The sequence below is a fragment of the Molossus molossus genome, unplaced genomic scaffold (assembly GCF_014108415.1).
Source record: "Molossus molossus isolate mMolMol1 unplaced genomic scaffold, mMolMol1.p scaffold_m16_p_14, whole genome shotgun sequence".
In the NCBI taxonomy this organism is placed as follows: domain Eukaryota; kingdom Metazoa; phylum Chordata; class Mammalia; order Chiroptera; family Molossidae; genus Molossus; species Molossus molossus.
The window spans coordinates 23,034,218-23,056,869 of record NW_023425349.1 but is presented as its reverse complement, the minus strand read 5'-3'; the positions used below and the strand labels follow the sequence as shown (position 1 = coordinate 23,056,869).

The 22,652-nt window shown below is 42.1% G+C and overlaps 1 protein-coding gene across 1 annotated transcript in view; it reads right to left on the bottom strand.

Moving 5' to 3' along the window:
• Positions 1 to 22,652, bottom strand: part of ELP1 (elongator acetyltransferase complex subunit 1) — a 73,242-nt gene that overhangs the window by 4,962 nt on the left and 45,628 nt on the right. Inside the window, exons 17-35 of the mRNA XM_036261368.1 lie at positions 22,428 to 22,481; positions 22,235 to 22,340; positions 21,296 to 21,411; positions 20,860 to 20,933; positions 20,105 to 20,183; positions 19,931 to 20,010; positions 18,604 to 18,741; positions 18,413 to 18,498; positions 17,969 to 18,117; positions 15,822 to 15,945; positions 14,801 to 14,898; positions 13,180 to 13,381; positions 11,053 to 11,114; positions 5,958 to 6,020; positions 5,515 to 5,575; positions 4,065 to 4,178; positions 3,165 to 3,276; positions 1,444 to 1,571; positions 817 to 971 (exon numbers count right to left, since the gene is read on the bottom strand). Coding sequence (XP_036117261.1) covers positions 817 to 971; positions 1,444 to 1,571; positions 3,165 to 3,276; positions 4,065 to 4,178; positions 5,515 to 5,575; positions 5,958 to 6,020; positions 11,053 to 11,114; positions 13,180 to 13,381; positions 14,801 to 14,898; positions 15,822 to 15,945; positions 17,969 to 18,117; positions 18,413 to 18,498; positions 18,604 to 18,741; positions 19,931 to 20,010; positions 20,105 to 20,183; positions 20,860 to 20,933; positions 21,296 to 21,411; positions 22,235 to 22,340; positions 22,428 to 22,481 — 2,001 coding nt within the window. The remainder of the gene's footprint in view (positions 1 to 816; positions 972 to 1,443; positions 1,572 to 3,164; positions 3,277 to 4,064; positions 4,179 to 5,514; positions 5,576 to 5,957; positions 6,021 to 11,052; positions 11,115 to 13,179; positions 13,382 to 14,800; positions 14,899 to 15,821; positions 15,946 to 17,968; positions 18,118 to 18,412; positions 18,499 to 18,603; positions 18,742 to 19,930; positions 20,011 to 20,104; positions 20,184 to 20,859; positions 20,934 to 21,295; positions 21,412 to 22,234; positions 22,341 to 22,427; positions 22,482 to 22,652) is intronic.

The window sequence follows — 22,652 nt, the reverse complement described above, 5'->3', positions numbered from 1 at the left end:
CCAGCTGGCTGGCACCCTCTTCTCAGAGGGCCAGGAACCAGCTCAGCAGGGCCCCGCCTGCGAACTTCTAAATTCTAACAGTCCCAAACTCTTCCTTTGGCTCTTGCAGTGACTTCCCACAGTTACTACCTCGGTGTTCCTCCTCCAAGTGTCCCCTCTGCCTTTCAGTCCTCCAATGCTTGTCTAAGCAGTTCCAGATATTAAACCGCCCTGATAAAAGAGCAGCTGTGGGTTTTGTTTTCCTTATCAGACCCTGACTACACTGCCTTTCTGAACCCAAACCAAAACTCTTAAGAGACCTGAGTTGTGAGGGACTGAGCAGAAGTATACGTAATAGATGATAATACATTATATTCCTGATGGGACACACACCCTTAAACATAATTAGCAAGACTCATCCTAACAACACAGAAGTCACAAGTCAAATTTTCCATAAAACAAAAGGAGAGCAGTAATCTGGGCTTCCTTTAAAAAACTTGGATGCCACACATAAGCCTGAACACCTCCCTCTCCCCACTCCAAGCTCATCGAAGGCCAGGGGCAACTATCTGACTTTCCCATCCTCTGCACAACAGCTGCTCGACGTAGAGAGGAGATAAAAGCAAACGTAACCTAGGCCAAGGTGTAACAGTCACTGTGTAGTCAAATAAAAAACCTTCATGACACCTGAAACATAAGCCTCAGATCATTTAACTGTGGCAAATTATGTCTGAAGGACAGGAAAGTCTTTTGCTTTGACTTTTAAGAGACTGTGTGAGTGTAACAAACCTGTGAAATGATGAAAAAAGGCACATTCTGTCTTTGAGGAAAACTTACAGGTGTAACTGAATTATGCTCGTGGCTGAGAGTCCAAATTTCTGGAAGAGACCTTTCCATCAGCTGTAGAGTATCTTCAAAGGCCTTCTGTAATTCCCGTCCTTGCTCATCAAACTCAAAGAGGATCAGTACCTTTAGAATACAGTGTATCTCTTCTAGAAACAGAAACACGAGGGAGTGTTAAGCTGTGTCCCCAGCTCCAAGCTAGAATCATAACACAGTTTCTCTCTGAAACAAAAACCATTTAGGATAACACTTCAGTTGCCATCTCCTGCATTTTCTTCCCTCTTCCCAAATGCTGGAGTAATTCGACAGACCTACTACAAATGGAGAAACAAGCACACTGAGGCCCAAGCAGGAAGCAGTGTCTCCACAGGCCTTTATCTGGGCTTCAGCGCTAATCAGCTCTCCCAGCTCAGGTACATGGATGCCAACAGAAGGCTTCTGGGGTACTGGCTGGGAAGGGCTATTTCAGGAATGTGCCCTAAAACGCCACTTCCTGCGGACAGGTTTCATCCTTCTCAATTCAGGAAAATGGTATCTTCATTCTGTACCAAATTCTGTGTCTGTTGTATCCATACACTATTTGTCTGTGGCAGCCATCGTCAGTCAGCACTGAGCAAATACCTTTCAGTTTTTCAGTGCCCTGTACAACTTCATTCAAAGCCTCCAAAAGGGCCAGCTCCTCCAGGGGGTTCCCCTCTTTGAGGCTGTGCTTCTTCCGCTCTGCTTTACGGCGATTCTTAGACGATCGCCTGTTAGAAATCAGAGAGATTTTAAAAGGGCTCTCCTTTTGCTGAACACATTAAAATGAATGAACCTGGACCTGGCCAGTTTGGCTCAGCCATTAGAGCATCAGCCCGCAAACCAAAGAGTCTCAGGTTCGATTCTGGTCAAGGGCACGTGCCTCGGTTGCGGTTCAGTCCCTGGCCCTGGTTGGGGTTGTGCGGGAGGGAACAAGTTGATGTGTGTCTGTCACATCGATGTTTCTTGCTCGTTCTCTCTCTCTCTCCCACTCTATCTAAATATAAATGGAAAAATAGCCTCTGGTGAGGATTTAAAAAAATAAATAAATAAAATAAAATAAAAGTACCTGCTGGCCACCAACTTTCTGAGAAACCAGGCATCTACAGATGGTATCTGTATTTGGGAGAAATGATGATGAGGTTTAAAGTGATACCAAGTCTTGGAGAAGCAAGTCTTACAGGCAGGAATAAGGAAAACCCTAAAAAGTAATACTTGGCTTTGATGCTTTAACTAAAATACAGAATAAAATGAGGTCACATCTGATAATAAGAGCTGGAACAATGAACAGAACATCAAACTTGAATTTTATAGAAATTAAAAATTTTTTTTAAAAACCTTAATGGCAACAAAATAAAAAACTTAAATAAGATACACTAGATTTGAATTTGAATAAAATGAAATATATATGAATCCAATATTCTTTCCTTCCTCAGAGGTCTTTAAATATGCCATTTCATTTGTCTGGGACTCTCTCACCCCAGCTCTGTTTTTGTTTTGTTTTTTAATATGTTTTTGTTGATTTTTCAGAGAGAGAGAGAGGAAGGGAGAGAGAGAGAGAAACATCGATGTGAAAGAGAAACATCTATCAGCTGCCTCCTGCACGCCCCCTACTGGGGATCAAGCCCATAACCTGGGCATGTGCCCTGACCAGGAATCGAACTGGTAACCTCTTAGTCCATAGGACAACGCTCAATCCATGGAGCCACATGGGCTGGGCTCACCCCAACTCTGAAAAGCCCAGTTCTAGTTGCCTTTCTTGCAGTTTCTGATCGCCTCACACATACATCCTCAAGGTCAATTCAGTTTAAATACATAATCTTGCATTGTTTGGTCTGGTCTTCCAAGTAAGCTATAGCTCTTATAACTCCTATCTCCTTAAAAGTTTCTTGCTATAACCTCCACTACAACTAGCACATGAGTGTTCAATAAATACTTCTACAAATTGCTACACTGAGTACAAGTGTGATGACTTATACTTATTTCCTCTTCCAATCCTGATTTCCAGTTGAACAAGCCTAAAATCTTTTTTCTTTGTATCTTTTCATTGTTTCGGTGCACACCCATTATAGTCACTTAATATTTATTAAATGAATAAAATCAGATGTTTATAAACTGAGTACTCAGTGTAAGGTGCTTGGGGAACTGGGTAATTGAGCCCGCAGGCCACGAAGCTACAGCAGAACCCATGCGCGCACCAGGCCTCATCTATGGCTGTGCTGGGAGAAGCCTTGCACAAGCCCCGCATGGCCATGAAGCATGCCCTCACGCGTACCTCCTCCATTACCCGGGCAGCAGGTGTGATGGAGAAACGTGATACGTACGCTGATATCCGGGAGTTGCTATGAGAGTATCTGCCACTTGTGTCACTGCCCTTCACGACACTGCTGGTTTCAGAGAACACGTCAGACTCCTGACCGTGGGACACCCCATCATCTAGAAAAGAAGAACCAGATGCGGAATGAAAATTCCCTGTAATGTGGGTTTACCTTCAGCGGGGTAAGTGGGTTATAGTTCACCAGGGCATATCTAAGGATGGATGAAAATTATTACAGGCCTGGCCGGTTTGGCTCAGCGGTTAGAGCGTCAGCCCATGGACCGGAGAGTCCGGGTTCGGTTTCCACTAAGGGCAGGTACCTTGGTTGCGGTTTGTCTCTGGCCCCCAGTTGGGGTTGTGTGGGTGGCGACCACTCAATGTGTCTCTCTCACACTGATGTTTCTCTCTTTCTTCTTCTTCCCTCTCTCCCTCCTGCTCTATCTGAAGATAAAGGCAAAAATGTCCTCGGGTGAGAGTAAAAAAAAAAGAAAAGAAAATTATTACAAAGTTGATCTCAAAATGAAATAAGAAAATATTAAATATAGTTATTATTACTATATACCAGAACACCAGTATCACACCTCTTTAGTCTTTTTCTTTTTATTCAAGCAAAAGAACTTTTAGAAATGAGAAGACTCATTTTGTGAAACAGCAGCCAACCACTCTGTTGGGTGGGGCGGGGAAAGGTTTGGCAGAGTTCTTCCCACCTGTTCTTGGTCCTGCTCCCAAGCCCTCCTGACACACAGACAGACACACACAGCCCCAGAGGGCTTTCACAGAGGCCTCAGACTTCCCACGACACAGTCCTTACACTGCAGGAGGCACAAGCAGCAACTGAGACCGTGATGTTGCTGTCCGCCCGCCCGCCCGCCCACCCCAGCACCAACCGTTTCCGTGCAGCACTCACCCAGGCAGACACGCTGCGCTTGCTCCTTGAGCTCTCGGACCACCAATAAACGCTCTTTATGATGACTGAAAGAGACTGTCTGAGAGTCCAGAAATGCCATATAGTTTTTCTGGGCTGGGGGTGCAGATGGAAAATAATTTCAGCATGATGTTTAAGAAGAGAGAAAAAACTAGAGTGGGAGGAGTAAGAGTTGGCATTTACCAAAAAGAACTGTTACTAGGTTTTCCAAGCACAAATTTTTGTCTTAATGGTTAACCTACATCATTTTAGGAGAATGAACTAGAGACTGAGATTCCAGATCTTAGAGCTCATCAACATCATCCCAGAATACTCTACCATTAAACATACAAAATCACCTAAACAAAGACTTGATACCTAGCCCAAAAGAGGACTGGCAAATAAAAGGAGAGCACAGGAAGCTATTAACAAAAACAGGAGGACAGTCACTGAAATGCTTCCTCAACACAGGTGTTAGTCCTATGCATTTTTCTAGGTTCTCAACAGTGAAGAAAATCTGAGCAAGTGCTGGCCAATGCACTGCTGTAGGGCCAGGAAGGATGCATTCAGTACCCAGGTTAGGGGTACCCAATGTGAATGGTACAGAGAGAACCCACCCACAGCTGTAATTAGGGTGGAGGAGGATGGGGCAGGCAGGGTGCGAATGTGAATACATGCTAATGTCAGGAAGGCCAGACCTTACTTACATGGTGGACTGTGCTAAAAACGGCAGAGCTGAAAATCAACCCCCCACTCCCAAAGATTTCTAGAAGTCAAACTGATATCCTTCTTTTCAGCTTTGCTTGTAAGGAGTCACAGTGACCACTAGAGTATTCTAGAAGTGATAACACTCATCTATTCTCTAAGAACCATCAAGTTCATCTGCAAAGGTTCTTTTCATTTTTTATTTTGAAAGAATTCCAAACCTACATAAAAGTTGCAATACTTCAATGTACATACATACCCCCTACAAAGAACCTAGATTTACCAATTCTTAACATTTTGCCATATTTCTGGCTTGTTTCTACACATACTCTCTTGTGCTATTATTTTGGTAGAGCCTTTGAGACTAAGTTGCAGATATAATCCCTCCTTTATAGTTCAGCATTTCTCTCCTAAGAATATATTGTCTAATATAAACACAATATAATTATTAAATGTAGAAAACTGTGTACTGATATTACTCTTTCAAGTTAGCAACTATTCCCAAATGCAAAGATTCTTAATCTTATCTTATCACAGCTTCTTAACCTTCAAATATTTTATGTGCTACCATTTAACTGGTGGCATATTAAAAACCCTGCTCAGAATTAACATCACACCAGTGGAGGATTCTGACTGACTCCCTTTAACACGAGTCACGGATGCAATGACACAGGGAGCACTCTGCCAGTTCACCCCTCCCCGTCTGTGTAATTCCAAATGAGAAGTTCTATTTAAATGTAACCCTCACCTTCTAAAATGGAAGGCTTTATGTTGGTTTCTATAATATCCAGTCTGTTATATTTGTAAACCTAAAAGGAAAAAAAAAGACAGTAATTTTAGGCAGGAAAATTCAAGTCACCGGAGAGTTAAGGTCCCTGGAAAGAAGTGGGTCACTTCAGAGCTGACCAGGGTATCTGTCAGAGGAGCAAAGCTCCTATGAGATAACTAATGGAAATACAATTCATCTCAGCAGAAGACAGCAATGTTTCACATACAGAGGACCAACTAATTCCTAACATCAAGAATACATTTTTTAAATGGTTTCAAAATCAGTGCTTATCCTTAAGTCTGGGAACCTGAACTACAATTTCATTTCACGAGCTCAGAGGACAAGGGACTCCAGCTGACTGTCCCCCTCACTCCCGCTCTGCTTAGCACCTAATGATAGGGGGATTTAAAAAGTTCTCTTACCAGTCTCAGAGCTTCTTCCCAGGCAGCTCCTTCTAACAGCAAGAGCACAGCTTCTTCATAATCCTGACAAAGGAGCATCAAGGCAAATAACAGATTAACCGAGCGAGCAAGCAATCAAATGCCTGTATCTGCCTTCCCAGCTGGCCCCAGTTCTAGCATCGTGCCTGGCCTAGAGCACATGCCCAATAAATACTCATCCAAAAGAAAAAGGAGGGTGTGCATTCTGCAAATAATAAAGAACATATGTATGGTAAGTATCATGGCTCCACTTTTCTGAGCATCAAAACCACCAGACAGGTCTGTTAAATATGCCCATTTTGCCCTGGCTGAGGGCTCAGTTGGTTGGAGAGTAATTCCATGCACCAAAAAGGTTGCAGGTTCGATCCCTGGTCAGGGTCCATATGGGAGGCAACTGATCAATGTTTCTCTCTCTCTCTCTCTCTCTCATATTAATTTTAAAAAATACATCCTTAGCCCTGGATGGTTTGGCTCAACAGTTAGAGTGTTAGCCTGCAAACCAAAGGGTCACAGGTTTGATTTCTGGTGAAGGGCACATACCTGAGTTGCAGGTTCCATCCCTGGCCCAGATCAGGGTCGTGCAGAAGGCAACCAATCGATTCATCTCTCTCATATCAATGTTTCTCTCTCTCTCTCTCTACCTCCCTTCCACTCTATCTAAACATCGGTGGAAAAATATCCTTCGGTAAGGACCAACAAAAAAAATCAAAACAAAACCCTCAGTTGAGAATTTTTAAAAAAAAGCCCATTTCCCCAGCTTTACCACCAGGTTTGACTCACAGGTTTAAGTGGGCTCCTGAATTAGCAAATCCACACTTTGAAAAAACTAGAATAGTAATCTATTTCTTTTTTGCACTTTTAATGTTTATTTTTTCTGTTTTATTTTTAAAAACTTCTACTGAAAAGTGTAATAAACTCCCTAAGGTCTTCAAATGTTTTTGATGCTTGTACTATTAACAGCAAAAATTTTGATCCTGTACCCCAGTATATTTATTTTGAATTTGTGAATTTATAAAGCATATAAAACAAAACACATCTCAAAAAGATGAAATATATAGGGCAGCTGACTGGGCTTCCTCAAGCAGTCACCGTCATAAAGAGGAGGGTAAGGGGCACCCACTACATTAAAAGAGATTTAGGACGTAAGAGACAAGATGTGACAAATGGACCTAGATTGAAATCTAATTTGAATCAATCCACTGTATACAATTTTGGAATCATTGAAGGAACTTGAATTTTAATTATTAAATTAAAATTTGTTAACATGGAAATATGAAGATCATAACCAAACAATTAAGCAAATTTGCAAACAGCACAGCACAGTGTAATTCCTTTTTGGTTAAAAATACATGTGTTATATTATATTATATTACATCATGTTTTATAGAGAGAGAGAGAGCGAGAGCGAGAGGGAGAGAGAGAGAGAGAGAACGAACCTGTGCTCTGCACACTCTTAGAAAGAAACAGGAGGTGCTAACCATAGCAATCTTTGACAGGTAGAAATAAGGTATTTTATTTTCTTGTATTTGCATTTTAAACAATCTATAATAGACATATACTATCTTATATAAGTTATTTTCATTAAAAAGATAAAAAGAAATGTTCTTCCCAGACCCCGATGCATCACCTGAAACATGCCACACTAACAGGCCCGCACCACAGGTCCACAGAGGGACACAGTAGGATGTGTTTGTTTGACGTGTGTGTGTGTGTGTGGTGAAAATCACACAGCATTCAATTAATCATTTTAAAGTGTACAGTTTAATATTTACAGTATTCACAATACTGTATAACCACAAAAATATTTTTATCACCCCATTAAAAACACTCCGTACTCATTAAGTAATCCCTCCCCATTTCCCACTCCCCCATTCCTTGTAACCTCTAGGCCACTTGGCTCTCTGGATTTGTCTGGCCTACACAGAGCATATAACAGGAACCACACAACAGGTGACCTTTGTGTCCAGCTTCTTGCACGTAGCATGTTTTCGAGATTCATCCAAGCTGTAGCATGTATCAGTTTTTTGTTCCTTTTTATGACTAAATAATATTCCTCTGTGTGTGTGTGTGTGTGTGTGTGTGTGTGTCAAAAGTTATCCATTCATCTGTCACTGATGGACATTTGAGTTATTTCCACCTTTTGGCTATTATAAATAATACTGCTAATATGTATACAAATTTCTTTGTGGACACGTACGTCTCCATTTCTCTTCATATATACTTAGGAGTGAAACTGCTGGGTCAGATGTTTAACTTTTTCAGGAACCACAAAGCTGTTTCCACAGTGGCTGCACCCTTTCACATCCCCACCAGCAAGGTACAAGGGTCCCTATTTCTCCACATCAATCCCAACTCTTACTCCCCCCACCTTTCTTTTTACTAATTGTGATATATTCACACAATAGGATACTATTCAACAAAACAAAAAAGAATATATTGATACACACTACAATATGGATGAATCTCAAGAGCATTCTATGACTTCCAGTTTCTGGTTCAGCATGTAAGGAACCTGGAAGTCATTACTCTATGCTAACAAGTAAAAAGCTCCAGGAACTGAAAATCATCAACTCTTCTTAGAGCCATCACAGAACTAAGGTCACAGGGCAAACTGCTGCCCCTCAAAATGGAGGAACAGACAAGCGGATACAGAGCTACAATTTAGCAGAGCAGAAACCCACAGACAGAAATCTCTACCAGAATCAGTGCTAGGGTAGGAAGCACCTGAACTGCAATGGACAAATAGCTGGAGGCTCACTATGGGTAAGGCTAAGAGTTAAAAAACTCTGTGGGGCCCAGACTTACAAAGGCTCCTACATTTTTGTGAGGTTTTACCCCAGGAGCCCTACCAGATTCTCACAGTGACTATCAGAGGAGACTCTGTTTCCAGCAGGTAGAGGGGAAACGTAGCCATTTAAAAATATACCCAAAGCAAGCTGTTCTTTATAGGCCTGCTCTCTAAAGAAACTATTTTGCCAGAGCCTAACCAAAGTGGTTTTAGCAGGCCTCACCTATGTGGGGGAAGGGAAATACCCGATTACAGCTCCCCTCTCGCCCACTGTCCTACCCTGGGGGGGGGGGGGGGGGAGACTGAGAAGCATGGGGAAGGTCACAGTGCAGGGGCACAGGCTCATTAAAAGATTGAGACCTAACCACACTCTAGAAAGCTTCTCCTGCCTCCACACCTTATCACCACATCACTAACAGCCTATTTACTGAACTTCCTTTTACCCAGTACATCACATCAAGTTTTCAACAAAAAATTATAAGACATAAAGTACAAAATACAGTCAGATGAGCCAGAGCGAGCATCATAACCAGACTCAGATATGCCAGGGACATTGGAATATGAGGCCAGGGAATTTACAATGAGTATGATTAATATGCTAAGGGCTCTAATGGAATAAGTAGACCAATGCAAGAGCTGATGGGTCGTGTAAACAGAAAAATGGAAATTTTAAGAATAAAAAAAAATGTTAAAAATCAAAAGCATTATGTGAGTGAAGAAAGCCAAAAAGACCACACACCAGATGGTTCTATTTATATGAAATTCTAGAAAAAACAGAATGACAGAAAGCACATTAGTGACTGATAGGGGCTGAAGGTGGGGGGAGAAGACTAACTACAAAAGGGGAACTAGGGAACTTTTTGGGGTGCAAGAAATGTTCTATATCGTGACTGTAATGGTGGTTACACAGCTGTAAAGATTTGTCAAAACTCATCCAATTGTTAATTTAAAATTGGTAAATATTATGTAAATGACAGCCTAATATATATAAATTATAAATACATAAATTAAGTATATATATGAATTAATTTTCATTTACAAAAAAAAAAATGGTGACATCTTATCCAAGCAATTACACTCTTAGGTGGTGTATCTTTCTATTCCAACCTCTCTACTCTATTAGTTGTACGTGTTCATGAGTCAGCTCCAACTCCTAGCAAACCTATGGATGAGTGACGGCCACAATGCCCTGTCCTGAACAGCCCTGCTCAGCTCCTGCAGACTCACGCCTATGGCTTCTTTTAGGGAGCCAATCCGTCTCCTATTTGGTTTTCCTCGTCTCCTGCTGCAGTATGTATTTTACTCATTGTTGTTTTCAGCCAATCACCTAACACATTTTCTTTCCAGGATTTAATGATAGGACATTGAGTTATCTTCTTTCACTCACCCTTATTAAATAAAAGACACTGAAGAATTTTAAAAGCTTGATTATGTTATGCAAATGTGCCCACTAGTAACACCTGTAAAAACACTATCTCATCAAAGTCCCCAAACTTTCGAGGCAGTCATTTCTGGTGTCAACTGTGTATGCGGGTCCTGTCAGTCTGTAGCCAGTATCAGTGCGTAGTTTCATTATTTTCACAATAGATACTATAAATTCATCAAAAGCTGATGTAAGTACTTATCTTTACAATCTCCTGAAAAAATTAGAACTCATCAACCTCCTGGGGGTAAAAGACATTATTTCCAACAGAGAGAATGAGTGTAAAAGCCAAAAAAGTATTTAAAGTTCAATCACCTTGGTTTAGAATGGTCCTTTCCTACTGTTTCTACTTTGGCAAGTTACCATAAGAAGTACGACTTCCTTGAGATTTAACTTAGTACTTTCTACCAAGGTCAAACCACTAGCACATGTTATAGCAGAGCTCTCTGGTGCCCTACCTCACAGAACTTACACAGACAGACACTGAATTCAGATTTCCAAGTCAAGTCAGCAAGATGGAAGACTTGTAGGACAAACTCTCTCTGAACCTCCTAATTACCCACAATTTTTTTTTTCCACATTAAAAAATTGTTGATGGATTTTAGAGAGAAATGAAGAGAATGAGAGAAAGAGAGGTCGATTAATTTGTTGTTCCACTTATTTATGCATTCATTGGCTGATTCTTGTATGTGCCCTGACTAGGGATGGAACCCACAATGTTGGCATATCGGGGTGACACTCTAACCAAATGAGCTACCTGGCCAGGGCCTACCCACAGTTCTTTTAATGTTCATGATTCATAAGATACAACTAGGAAGTCCTTGCTTGTTAATGAAGGCATTTCAGAAGGGAGGAGCTGAGCTTACCTGGGCATACTGTTCCAAAACCGTGGCCGCCTCCCTGTGCTTCCTCTGCTCAACTAGCTTTCCTGCAAAGACGACAAGAAGCACTTGAGCACAGTCAGCTTGCTAAGAACAACAGTTCTACCAAAACGCAAGATGAAATGTTTTTGGTAATTCTACTTAAGTAAAAACGGTCTCTTACAAATGGGAGACTGAGCTCTGCAGAGCACACACTCAAGTCGACCTGCTTTAAAACAGCAGCGCCAGAAGTGCTGACTGCTTCAGGGGACAGGGAAAGAACCGCCAACACCACTCTCGGGCCCAGTAAGTTTGGGAAGCACTGGGTAAAACAAAGCTAACAGATTCTTCTGCTGAAGTGTGTCTCATTAACATGTCTCATTATGTATCAAACTCTGTACTTTGTGAATTTCTTTGAGGGAAAGAGGCAGGAATACCATGGAGTATATCTTGAATGGCGGTCACCATCTAAATTTAGCACGAGATGTGAAAAACATGTGTAGTCAAAATTAGCCATGAAAAATGCTTACAAAGGCATGCATATGGAAAATTGACCTGGCTTCTCACTAATCCATTTTCCTAATAGGAAGACTGCCGTTTGCTTGGTTAAGCACTAGGTGGAGACAGTTGGCTCGTGTTTGGGGTCATGCAGTGGTTTAGATCCTCAAATCATAGTCAGCCCAGTTAAGATAATCACACTGTGAGAGGCACACCGAACCTGAGGCTAAGGGGCTGGCAGACTCATGCCTCCCACCTCCTGCTAACTCCAAGCCACATTATCACAGACAGAAACAGATAGAGTCCCCACCGCACTATTTACACAGCTGCCTTTTCTTTTGCTGGCTTACGTAAATTAACTACGTTAATGTGCACATGAAGTGTCTCCAACTGTAACATTTCTCAAATATCTCTGACCACTGCCTCCCCACCATTTCCTGCTAAACATCTGGGAGAACTAGGGGTATTCCATCATAAGGCAAATAGCAACCTAAGAGTTGTAAAGAATATAAAAAACGATCACAGATCATAGAACCAGAAGGTACAAACTACCAATAACGCTGGTTCCTGAAGCAGAAATAACCACGGAGCCAGAATGAATAGCTGAAAGGCCTAGGGTAAAACTTCTCAAACCTGGAGAGTTCAGCCAGGAAACCGGGAGGGCTGACTAGAGTCTACAGACAGATCTAATAACTAAAAAGTACCAGAAAAAGAAAAGTGATAACCTTACACACTTTTATAATCCCAAGGAAAAGAGTAATTCAAATAACTAAGGAGAATATGTGCATATATTTAATAGGATATGATTTGGAATTTTTTCAGGAATGTTTTTCTGTAGAGATAATAATTAATAAAGAAATAATATTTACAAGTGTCCTAAGGAGTGAGGGGAAACGTGCCGGTCAGTCACTTACTTCAAGCCCAGGTGAGGGCAGACCTAACCCTTTCCTCCCCTGGAAGGAATCAGACCGCGGGAGAGCCTCGCCTCTGGCTACATCAATCTGAGACCTGAAACACCTAAACTGCCTTTGTTTCTAAACTACAACTGTTTATACGTTTAGCCTCTTCTCTTACCTCATTTCTGAAAACTGCTATTATGGTTTCCAACGAAACCATAATATTATCTATACTTGAATGGACTCACCTCAAAAGTCAAGTTTACCTTCGTGCAGGGCACACTGCCACCCTGTCACACTCCACCAGGTGTGGCCACATAGTATTACTTTTGGTGAATGAGATGGAGAAATGATAATGTAGTTTCTAGGTCGTTGCCAACATAAAGGTAAGTGTTGACCCATGCTTTGAATTCCCCCTCCCCAAGGAATGCAGATGAGGAGATGAACCGAGCCACAGCTCTGCCCAGGAGACACAGGATGGAAGGACTTGTCAGATGGAAGAGAAATAAACTGCTTTCTTCATTACACCTTTCCATCTCAGGACTCCAGCTGCTATTCAGCCTTTACTCTACTGAGGAAACCATTCCAAGTGCATCTGATTGGTCTGAGACTGCCTCAGGGTATGCTGCCCTACTTTTTTTTTTTTTTTTTTTGCAAAACTGCCAACTAAAACAACAAAAAGAAACAGAAAACCTCTGGAGAAGTTCTCACTTCGGAGAACCCACATGACAGTGGTTACCTGCCAGAGCTCTGCTGAGGGCAGCCACCTGGTCTGCGCTCAAGTGAAGCTGGGCTGCCGTACAGAGCGCCAGCTGCCAGCTGCCCGCAGCCAGAAAGGCATCAAGCGCTTTTTGGTGGGCTCCGCAGCGGGCAAACACCAGCCCCCCTGGCTCGTAGAGGTGCTCCTGCATCAGGTGTTCCCCGTAAGCAATGCTGATATCCTGTGGCAAGAGACAGGGTTGGTGAGGAAAGGTGTCCATCATGAGGCTGCCTCAGTCACTACACTTGAAACTCTTGAATTACTTAGGAAAATCCTGTGACTGGTCAGTAAATTCAATCACTCTTCCTTCCATTTAAAACCTTACTGAGGATGTGCCATTTTCTCACTCAACAAATAATTACCGGGTGCTATTCAGGGCGGTGAGAATGGTACTGCAACGCCAAAAATAAAAACAAACAAAAAACCAAACAATAAAAGAACCACCACCAAGTTCCTGCTCTTGTGGCAACAAAGGACTTATAGTGGTAACGGCCCAGGGAGTGGGGAGAACAAGCCACGTGAAGAGCTGGGGACAGCGCTCCAGGCCGAAAGCACAGGAGGCACGGTGGCCATGGGCAGGAACTGTATGGACACACAGGGAGGAACACGCAGGAGAGCTGGTGCGGCTGAAGCAGAGCGAGCACAGGGAGAGGAGCAATGACACGAGGGCAGAGAGGCAGCCATTGGCCAAATTCTCTATTCCCAGGCTCAGTGTTGGGCAGGGACACAGAAAGAAATTTAACATGGATCTAAGCCCTTAGGAAACCCACTGCCTGGTGGGAGAGACAAATCAGCAGCTTGACAAATGCCACCACCAAGTTAAGAGCAAGGTAGTTGGGAGGTCAGCGTTTGCAACCTCATCCAGGACGGGCTTTCTGGCAGACAGCCTAGTGTTTTAAAGCACAAGTGGGGCTGAAGCAAGGGGCAGAGGGGCAGTAGAGGACTGGCAAGGCAGCTGAGGCTAACGAGACAGCCAGGGCCCAGATCACAGAAAGACGAGTGCCATCTGCAGACAACGGAAAGTGGCGGAGATGACAGCACAGTGAGTAGCTGTTGACAGCATGGGCTCCAGATCCCAGGTCAGTTGCCTCACATGCCCAGGTCCTTAGGTAAGCTGTTTCCTCATCTATAAATTGTGCACACCATTTATGTTTTTAAGAGAATTATGTAATATGTTTAGCTTATAAGCAAAGTATGTGACATATAAGAAAAGTAAACAGATGTTTGTGTAAACAAACAAACCAACCAAATGTCATCCCTTATCCTGAAATGAATGAGAAAATCTGCACTTGGCAGGATGATCAGTGATGTGGCAGAGCGGCAGGCGGTGAGGAGCGGGGTGGAGGCAGGGAGCCACGGATGCTGCCGTGGGCATTCCCCAAGAGGAACCTGGACAATGCCTAGGTTTCTGGCCTGAGCAGGTTCTTCTGAAGAGGAACAGGCCAGAGCCATTGTCCCAGATAAGAAGTTCAAGGTGAGGCTAATTTGTCTAAAGGTGTACCTTGAAACCAAGGACAGTGTTATGAACTCAGGACCCTCGCCCCTTTCCAACTAAGGCACAAAGCAAAACCAGGAGACCCTCGTTCCGTACACCACACACCTTGTACTGCTGGGAGTTGGGTGGATATAACTTCAGAGCTTTGTTATACAAGTTCTTATCTTTTATTAAGTTTAAGCATTCAGGGAAGTGCTCCGATCCTGTAGGAATAAGATTCATACACACACAAGCTTAAGACTTTGGAAGCAGAAAGGATTTAATTTTTAACTAACGGGCCCCAAACAAAATCAATAAGGGACCTTTTCAAGACCTGCATAATCAGAGATCTGGAGAGCAGAATCCAGGAATTTGAATTTTAATGAATACCACTACAGATTCTGAGGTATTAGAAGCACTGATTGGGATCAGAGTTCTACTTACAAAAATTTTTTTACTCTACCCCTGATGAATGACCATCCAGCCCAGTTTGCTCAACCTGCTTCATAAGAATCACTGGGGGAGCTTATTACACATACACATGCCCGAGTACTGCCGGGCCCAACTGAATCAGATTCTCCAAGGAAGCCAGAAGCTGAATGCTTAGCAAGCACCCCAGGTGACCCTTCCTTGTGCCTGTCCCAGCCCGCAGGAAAGACTGAAACTGCTGAAACCAGAGGCCCGCAGGCTGGGTCAGGGACAGGGGTGGAGCAGAGCCCCAGGGCCCCGCTTGTTCCACTCCGTCACTGACGATTAAGACTGGCTTTCAGGGCGTGGCTGGTGGACATCTCGCTCCGGACAAGCCTGGTTTCCCTCAGGTGTTTGCAAACACCAAGGGAAAATTGCATTATCTACCTATTTTGATTCTGAAACACTGAACTGAATTAAGGAGGTGATCATTCTTAACCCAGAAAGGATCTACTCTGTTCTTATCTGCAGAGCTCCTCAGTTTTTTTAAAAGACACCTGCTTTTCCCTCAGCTTCTCAGAACATATAAAATAAGGTGCACATATGTAATTGTTAAAGATTTCAGGAATGGAAATTGGAATCAGTCTATGTCTAAACTAACACTTTATTTTAAGTTATACCCTACCTAGTTCCAAAGAAAATGTGAAGCAGAAATAAACATACTAATCCTCACACTTACCACATCTGCTGAGGTGCCCAATGGCTTTTTCATACCGTTTCAAATATTTGTCTATGGTGAACCGCTGATAATTAGTTTCCATTTTCTTAAGTGTATTAAGAAATGGAAGATATTCTTTTGGGTCCTTAAAAAAAATTATAAATAGGAGAACTTTATTGCTTGTGATTATATTTACTTATAAAAATAAATATAGAATAATTATAGCAGTAAGTCCAAAGCTACATAATTTTAAGAATAGGTACCATAGTAATATATTAATAAATTTTATATAACATATAAAAGTCAAACTACATAACAAACTTTTGATGAAAATGCTTTAACATATGGGTGTTATTAGTTTCCATCAGGAATAATGACTACCTCTCACCTGAGTCTCACAATAGCCACTTATTTCATAGGCTAATGAGGATACAAGGTTCCAATCTATAAGATAGTCAACAAATGTGTCCAAGTTTCTCCTAAAGGGCAAGGCTCTGCGCTCAGAGCTGTTTCCATGACATTTCAAGCCCTCCATTTGCAAAAGCAAAATGATACTGAGTTGGACACAAAACTCTGAGGCCTGACAACCAAGTTTTTATTGGCACTGATCATCTCCAGCTCTGTGCCACGCCCCGTAAGAAAACTGTTTTCTTCTTGAAGAAGAGATGCTTCCTGTTCTTAACTCAATTTCACTGGCAGACAGGATGAATACACATGAGAACAAGATAAGAAAAAAAACCAAAAGAGTAAATAATCAAATGTTCATGCATGTCATGTAGGGGATAACTACAAGCAAAACATTCAATCAACAAACATTTAATAAGAATCTGTTAGTACAAATAAAGCAACATAACCCTTAATCTCAGGAAAGGTACAGTCTAGGAGAGGAGACAGACTGGTATGCTGAGGTAGGCGCTAGGTGCAGTGGAAACACATGGGGCAATCTCCAGCCCGTGGGTGGTGAGCAGGGAGGCAAGAACAGCTTACTGGGAGCCCTGGCTGGGCAGTAGCTCAGCTGGTTGGAGCATCATCCTGAGGAACCGGGATTGTAGGCTCCATCCCTGGTCTAGGCACCAAAAAAGGAAAAGAATGGCTTGCTGGGAAGATGCCACCCTGGCATCCTTTGACCAAGACGAGTGAGAGTTAGCCAGGTGAATGGGGAGGGTGAGAATGGCGGGGGCCCATCTGCCCAGGGGAGGCAGAGGCCATGTTACCTGCAAAGGTACATGGTGGCTGGGGCAACAAAAGTACCGCTTTCCTCCTGGGCAGAGAAAAAGGGACAACGTGACGAGATGAGAACAGAGACACACAAGAAACAGATCACGGAGGGGGTTAAATAATATTGCAGCTTTTGAACTTCATCCCGGGGCAGTGGGGACTGGAAAGGATTTTAAACAGGAATGAAGGATCATATTTTCCTTTTTGGAAAGATCAACCTGGCAAGACCAAAGGAAGGAATGGTGGGGGATGAAACTGAGGCTGCAAAATAGATAAAAAATGTGTAGACCAGGGGAGCAAAACTTTTTGACTGTAGCACGCTAAGGTGGGACACGCGGACCCAAACCTTTCTGTTCTCCACATTCCTACTTTCCACTGGAAAAATGAGTTACAAAACAGAGACCTGAATTGGAAGATAAATCATTTGTTCTATTTCCTTTATAAGAGAATTTGTTGCCCTGGTCGGTTTCTCAGTGGTTAGAGCGCCGGCCCACAGATCAGAGTCCAGGGTTCGGTTTCTGCTAAGGACACGTACCTGGGTTGCAGTTCGTCCCCAGCCCCAGTTGGGGTCGTGTGGGTGGCAGCCACTCGATGTGTCTCTCTCACACCGATGTTTCTCTCCCTCTCTCCCTCCCGCTCTATCTGAAGATGAATGCAAAAATGTCCTTGAATGAGGATTAAAAAAAAGAGAGAGAATTTGTTCAAACATATGCCTATATTCTTAAAAATAACCACATAATTGTATTTCACTTGCTCAACCTAGCAATCAAAACACTTTGATAAGTACAGAACTGTGATCGAGAACAGTGCTTCGAAGCATGGGCCGAGATTCGCAGATCTGCCTCCAGGCCTGTGCTCACAGGACCACATCGGGCAGAACGCTGCACTCTCAGGAGAGGATTCCTACCACGATTACAGACACGAGATGGCAAGGCAGCAACATCACGTACCTTCTGTGACTTCTCAGCTACCATGAGGACCAAATCAAAGTCATAGGTCCCAAGAGAATGATCATATAATTCATTCACATCTACCAGCAGCAGCAAATACTTCAGGGCCTCTTCAGCACTCACGCCATCAGGAGCAGGGGGGGCATTTCCTGTCAGGGTGTCAGAAAACAAAACAGAACAAAACCATCTGGGGAAAAACTCAAATACTTAGCAACATAGCCAAAGAGACAAAATATCAAATTTTCTAACAGACAGATACTTCTGACTTTTTTCTACATGCCTTTGCAGGCCAGTGCTCAAAAGAATGACACAGATCTCAAAATGGCACCCGAAAGGCCACACGTGAAATGTGTGCTGTGGCCCTGGTCCTGGCCAGCTCTCCCGAGACTGGAGGGCTGCTGGCAATTGAGGTTCCGTTAACCCTCTTTGCGAACGGGTCTCTACCTTGAAGCTCGTGCACCTTCTGCAGCACAACTTCCAGTTCTGGGGTTGTTTTCTTCACATGCGAGGTGAGGATCGACAGGCAGTACCTGAGGTACGAAGTGAAGCCCACCACCAGAATGAGAAGGATGCACAGAGTAAGGGCAACTATATGCTTGCTATTCACAAGATGCCAATAACGCTGGCACACGTACTTGCGAGGGTCGATGTTCTCCATGGCAGCGCGCATGGCATCGCAGATAAGGTCTACTTTACTTCCCTCGGGATCCCTGGACCGCATGACAGGGCCAGGGACAGGGGGAGGGTACATGGTCGTTGTGACATCTTCTTCCCTAAGAACAAGTGTGTATTAAAAGATCACTAACTGAACATGCGTCCTCACTTCTCAAACTACTCATATAAATCCAGGTGTGCTGATGAGATAATAAATAAAAACGGCTTTTGGAATACAGTTTAATTATAAAAATACTCCTATAAGGTAAAAAAAATGGAGAAATTATTGAGAAATAAAAACATGTCCATGAAAGATTGCGCAGTAACATTGACAGATGTTTTATCCAGACAGCACAAACTAGGTACAGTCCAGGTGCCCACCAACAGGGGAATGAATAAACAAACTGTATATTTATACATGGCGTCCTATTGAATGGTAAGATGAATTTGTACGTGCGCAAAATGGCCGAATCTCAAGATAATACACTCCAAGGGAAAGAAGCTTTATTTACACAAAAAAGTAAATACTCTATGAATCCATTTATAAAGTTTCTGAACATGCAAAACTGATCTATGGTGTAAAACTCAGGGACTGATTGAGAAGGGACTGGGAGAACTTTCTGAGATGAGAGAAATGTTCTCTTGGTAGGGGTTCAGGTTACATGGAAGTATACATTTGTCAAAACTCACTGAATGGTATACTTACTGATCTGTGCCTTACTACAAATATGACCTGTGAAGGGGACTACATACACAAGTAATCCACTCTAGATAATACTATGCAAAGCGAGATATTGAGAGACAAAGGTGGACTGATGTCTAGAATTACCTGGAAATGTGTCTAAAAATAGATGATGAATGGACAGATGGTAAATAGTGATAAAGCAAATATAGAAAAATATGAATTCTAGACTCTAGATGGAGGTACAGAATGCTATTTTGACAATTCTCTTAACTTTTTTAAGTTTAAAATTTCTCATTAACAAGTTGGGGAAAAAGTCAATGCAGACGTCAAAAGACACCATTTTATTTTAAACTAACTCATAAGAAAAACAAATTATTTATATGTTCACCTAAAAATAAAGTCAAATAATTCCGACCTACATACTTTAAAGTCTTAGTTTTAAATAGACTGTTTTTAAGAAGAAAAAAGAGCAAAAATCCAACACATATAACATTTAAGAGTCACAGTGATAAAGAAAATACTAAACACTAATTTTCTCCTCTAGCTATTTATCTATTTAATTTCCTTAACTAGAAGACAGAAAATGATGAGTATGATACTCATGAATTATTCAAAATACTTACTTCAATTCTGTGAAAAACAAATTAATATGATTTACGGAATCTATCTGTTTTATGAAGGCCTCCACATTTTCAAGAAACACCTACCCCAAAAAAAAAGGACAAAACATTTTAGTTCAGATCACGTTAGTTCAGGTCTAAAGTAAGCCAGGGTAAACAGCAGAGTGAGAAAGTTACCTTAGGGTTATGATCATAAATTAGATTGAGATTAATTCTCAGTTTTCTCATGCATTCAAATGCTTCTTTAAACATAAGCCTATGAAGAGAACGGACAGAAAAGGTATGTCACAAAACTAAGCTCCCTGGACCCAGCACATTTTCATTATGACACACACCAGTTCTAATTAGATTACAGCCCAAGTGCCAATGGATTTCCACTCTGAAATCACAGAACAAAAATATCAGCTACCACATTCATTTACCAACTTAAAAGGAATGATTTAGTCATCATGACATACTGAGGACTACATCCTCACAGACACACGAAAGAAAATCACCATGGAACTTAGGCCTACTTTCTTTTTTAACAAAATAATATAAAGTTTCCCCCATCCAGTCAGACAATGGACTGTTTCTCTCATAACAGTGACTCGGGCACTTTGGGTCCTAGGCCCCCCTGTAATCTGGAAGCCTTGGGCCTTCTGCCTGGTGCAGTGCCCCGGGCCTACAGGCCATCGGGAGCCCAACAGATCCCCTTAGGTGAGGAAGCCGACGTACATAATGAGCTTCATGATTCTTTCTGCTAGAAATGTCTACTACACCACATGGTATTAAAATCAAAGTGTGAAAAGAAAAAAAGCCTCTGAGAATCTGATTGACAACATCTGCAATGAAGGTTTTTCAGACTTTTCATTTTAAAACTTTTAAAAGGATATTTATTGTTCTCACACATAAGTCATAACAAGCTAACCAGTCCTATACATGGTACTTACTTGTCCAACCACTTCCGAATCTGAGCTAAAACCAGGGCTCGATGATGAACAACTTCTAAGTTTCCCCTTGGCATCTTAAAATAAATCAATCAAAACAATAAAGTTTTTAATCCAATAGAAAACATTTAAATGTCCAGGATAAATAGCTTTACCTAACTTCATAGTGAACTACCACACAGTAAAATGAGCATACTTTTAGCAGAATCTAGTTGTGCTCAATATTTATTTCGACTTTCTGGAAAAGCTTCCCTATTACCCTTATTGGACAGAGCCTGTATAAGAACTCCTTTGTATAAAGCTAACAGAGAACCTAGCAAGGAAAGACTTAGAACAAATTATTGCAAATGATAAGAGAACCTAAACTATACTCTGCAAGAATTGTTTGGTATTGACTACCTAATGACAACCAGAAACATAGCCTGAAAAATAAGCTTACCTGTAATATCAGCTTTGAGTCCTGGGGCACAACAGTGACAATGCGTGAACCCCTCTCCACCATCCGCAGAGTTTCCCCGTTAGCCGCAGGAATGCTGCTCAGACCTGCCTGTAATGCTAAAGACACCATTGGCCTAGCCTTAAGAATGACTGTGCTGACAAGCCACTCTCCACTGACTGCGGATGAAACCGCACGTTATTCAAAACAGAAGACAGCAGTTAACAACCAGGCTCCTTTGCTCTCCCACTCAACCTCCAGACCTTTAGCCTTTCTGATAAACAAGCTCTTTCCTCGAATTTGCCCTCTTACAGAGCTTTCATGCATATTCATACACACAACTTATCAACTGTCTTGGAAAACATGGGGAGATTGGGCAGCTTCTCTCTTCCTTAGCACTGTAATCATACCAGTGAATGATTCCATTTCCATGCTAGAAGCAAAGAAAGTAAGTGGGGATTTTCAGAATAAGGAAAACACACACACATACACACACACAGTGGGGGGTGGCAGGGATGGGTGGGCATGGAATTGAAAAAAACGGAGCCAATTTCCTACAAAGCACAAGATGGAGTCCTTCAGCAGGTACAGGGAGGGAGGCCACAGTGAAAAAAAGGTTACAAAGAAGTCAGAGCATACTGCCTGTTTGATATTTACAGGTAACTCAAAATTAGTTACATAATAAAATTTCCTGAATGATTTTTGTTTACCTTTAGAATATTCTGCTTAATATTCCTTCTCGGGAAGTCTTTGCTAACCGGTGTAGAATGATTTAACTGAGATACTGTGCTGAGATTAGGGAGTAAGTAATTGAACATTAATGGTTTTCTCCAGTCTAGGACTCCAGGGTCAAAATCCAAAGTAGGTGAAGAACCTGAAAGTCATCAAGACTTCCAGGGACAAAAGATATTAAAGAGGGACTCTTATACACTGAAAACTTACTTTTCAATGAAGCATCAGTCAGACAAAAACACTGGCAGGTGTGAGAATGAGTCGTCAACAATAAAAACTCATCATATACTGCAAATGATGTAATATTTGAAGCAACCTACAAGGCAAGGGAGGCAAGGGGGAAATTTAGCTTTATTGCTTGGAAGCAACACTGAAGAAGAGGCACCAAACCAAGCCCTTATACCTCATTGTCATTGATGAAAAAGCGACACCTGTCAGTCAGACCAAGGATACATTCCTGCAAAAAAATAAAATCGAAATTACAAACAATTCTAACCAAATTACTTAAACCTCACCTTTCTATCACACAGTTCTACTGACCTGTGATTTCACATCTAAGCCTCCGTAATCAGGACTGAATACAGATATGTGAGATGCAGTTGGCCCTGTGCCAAGCAGCGTATGCTGC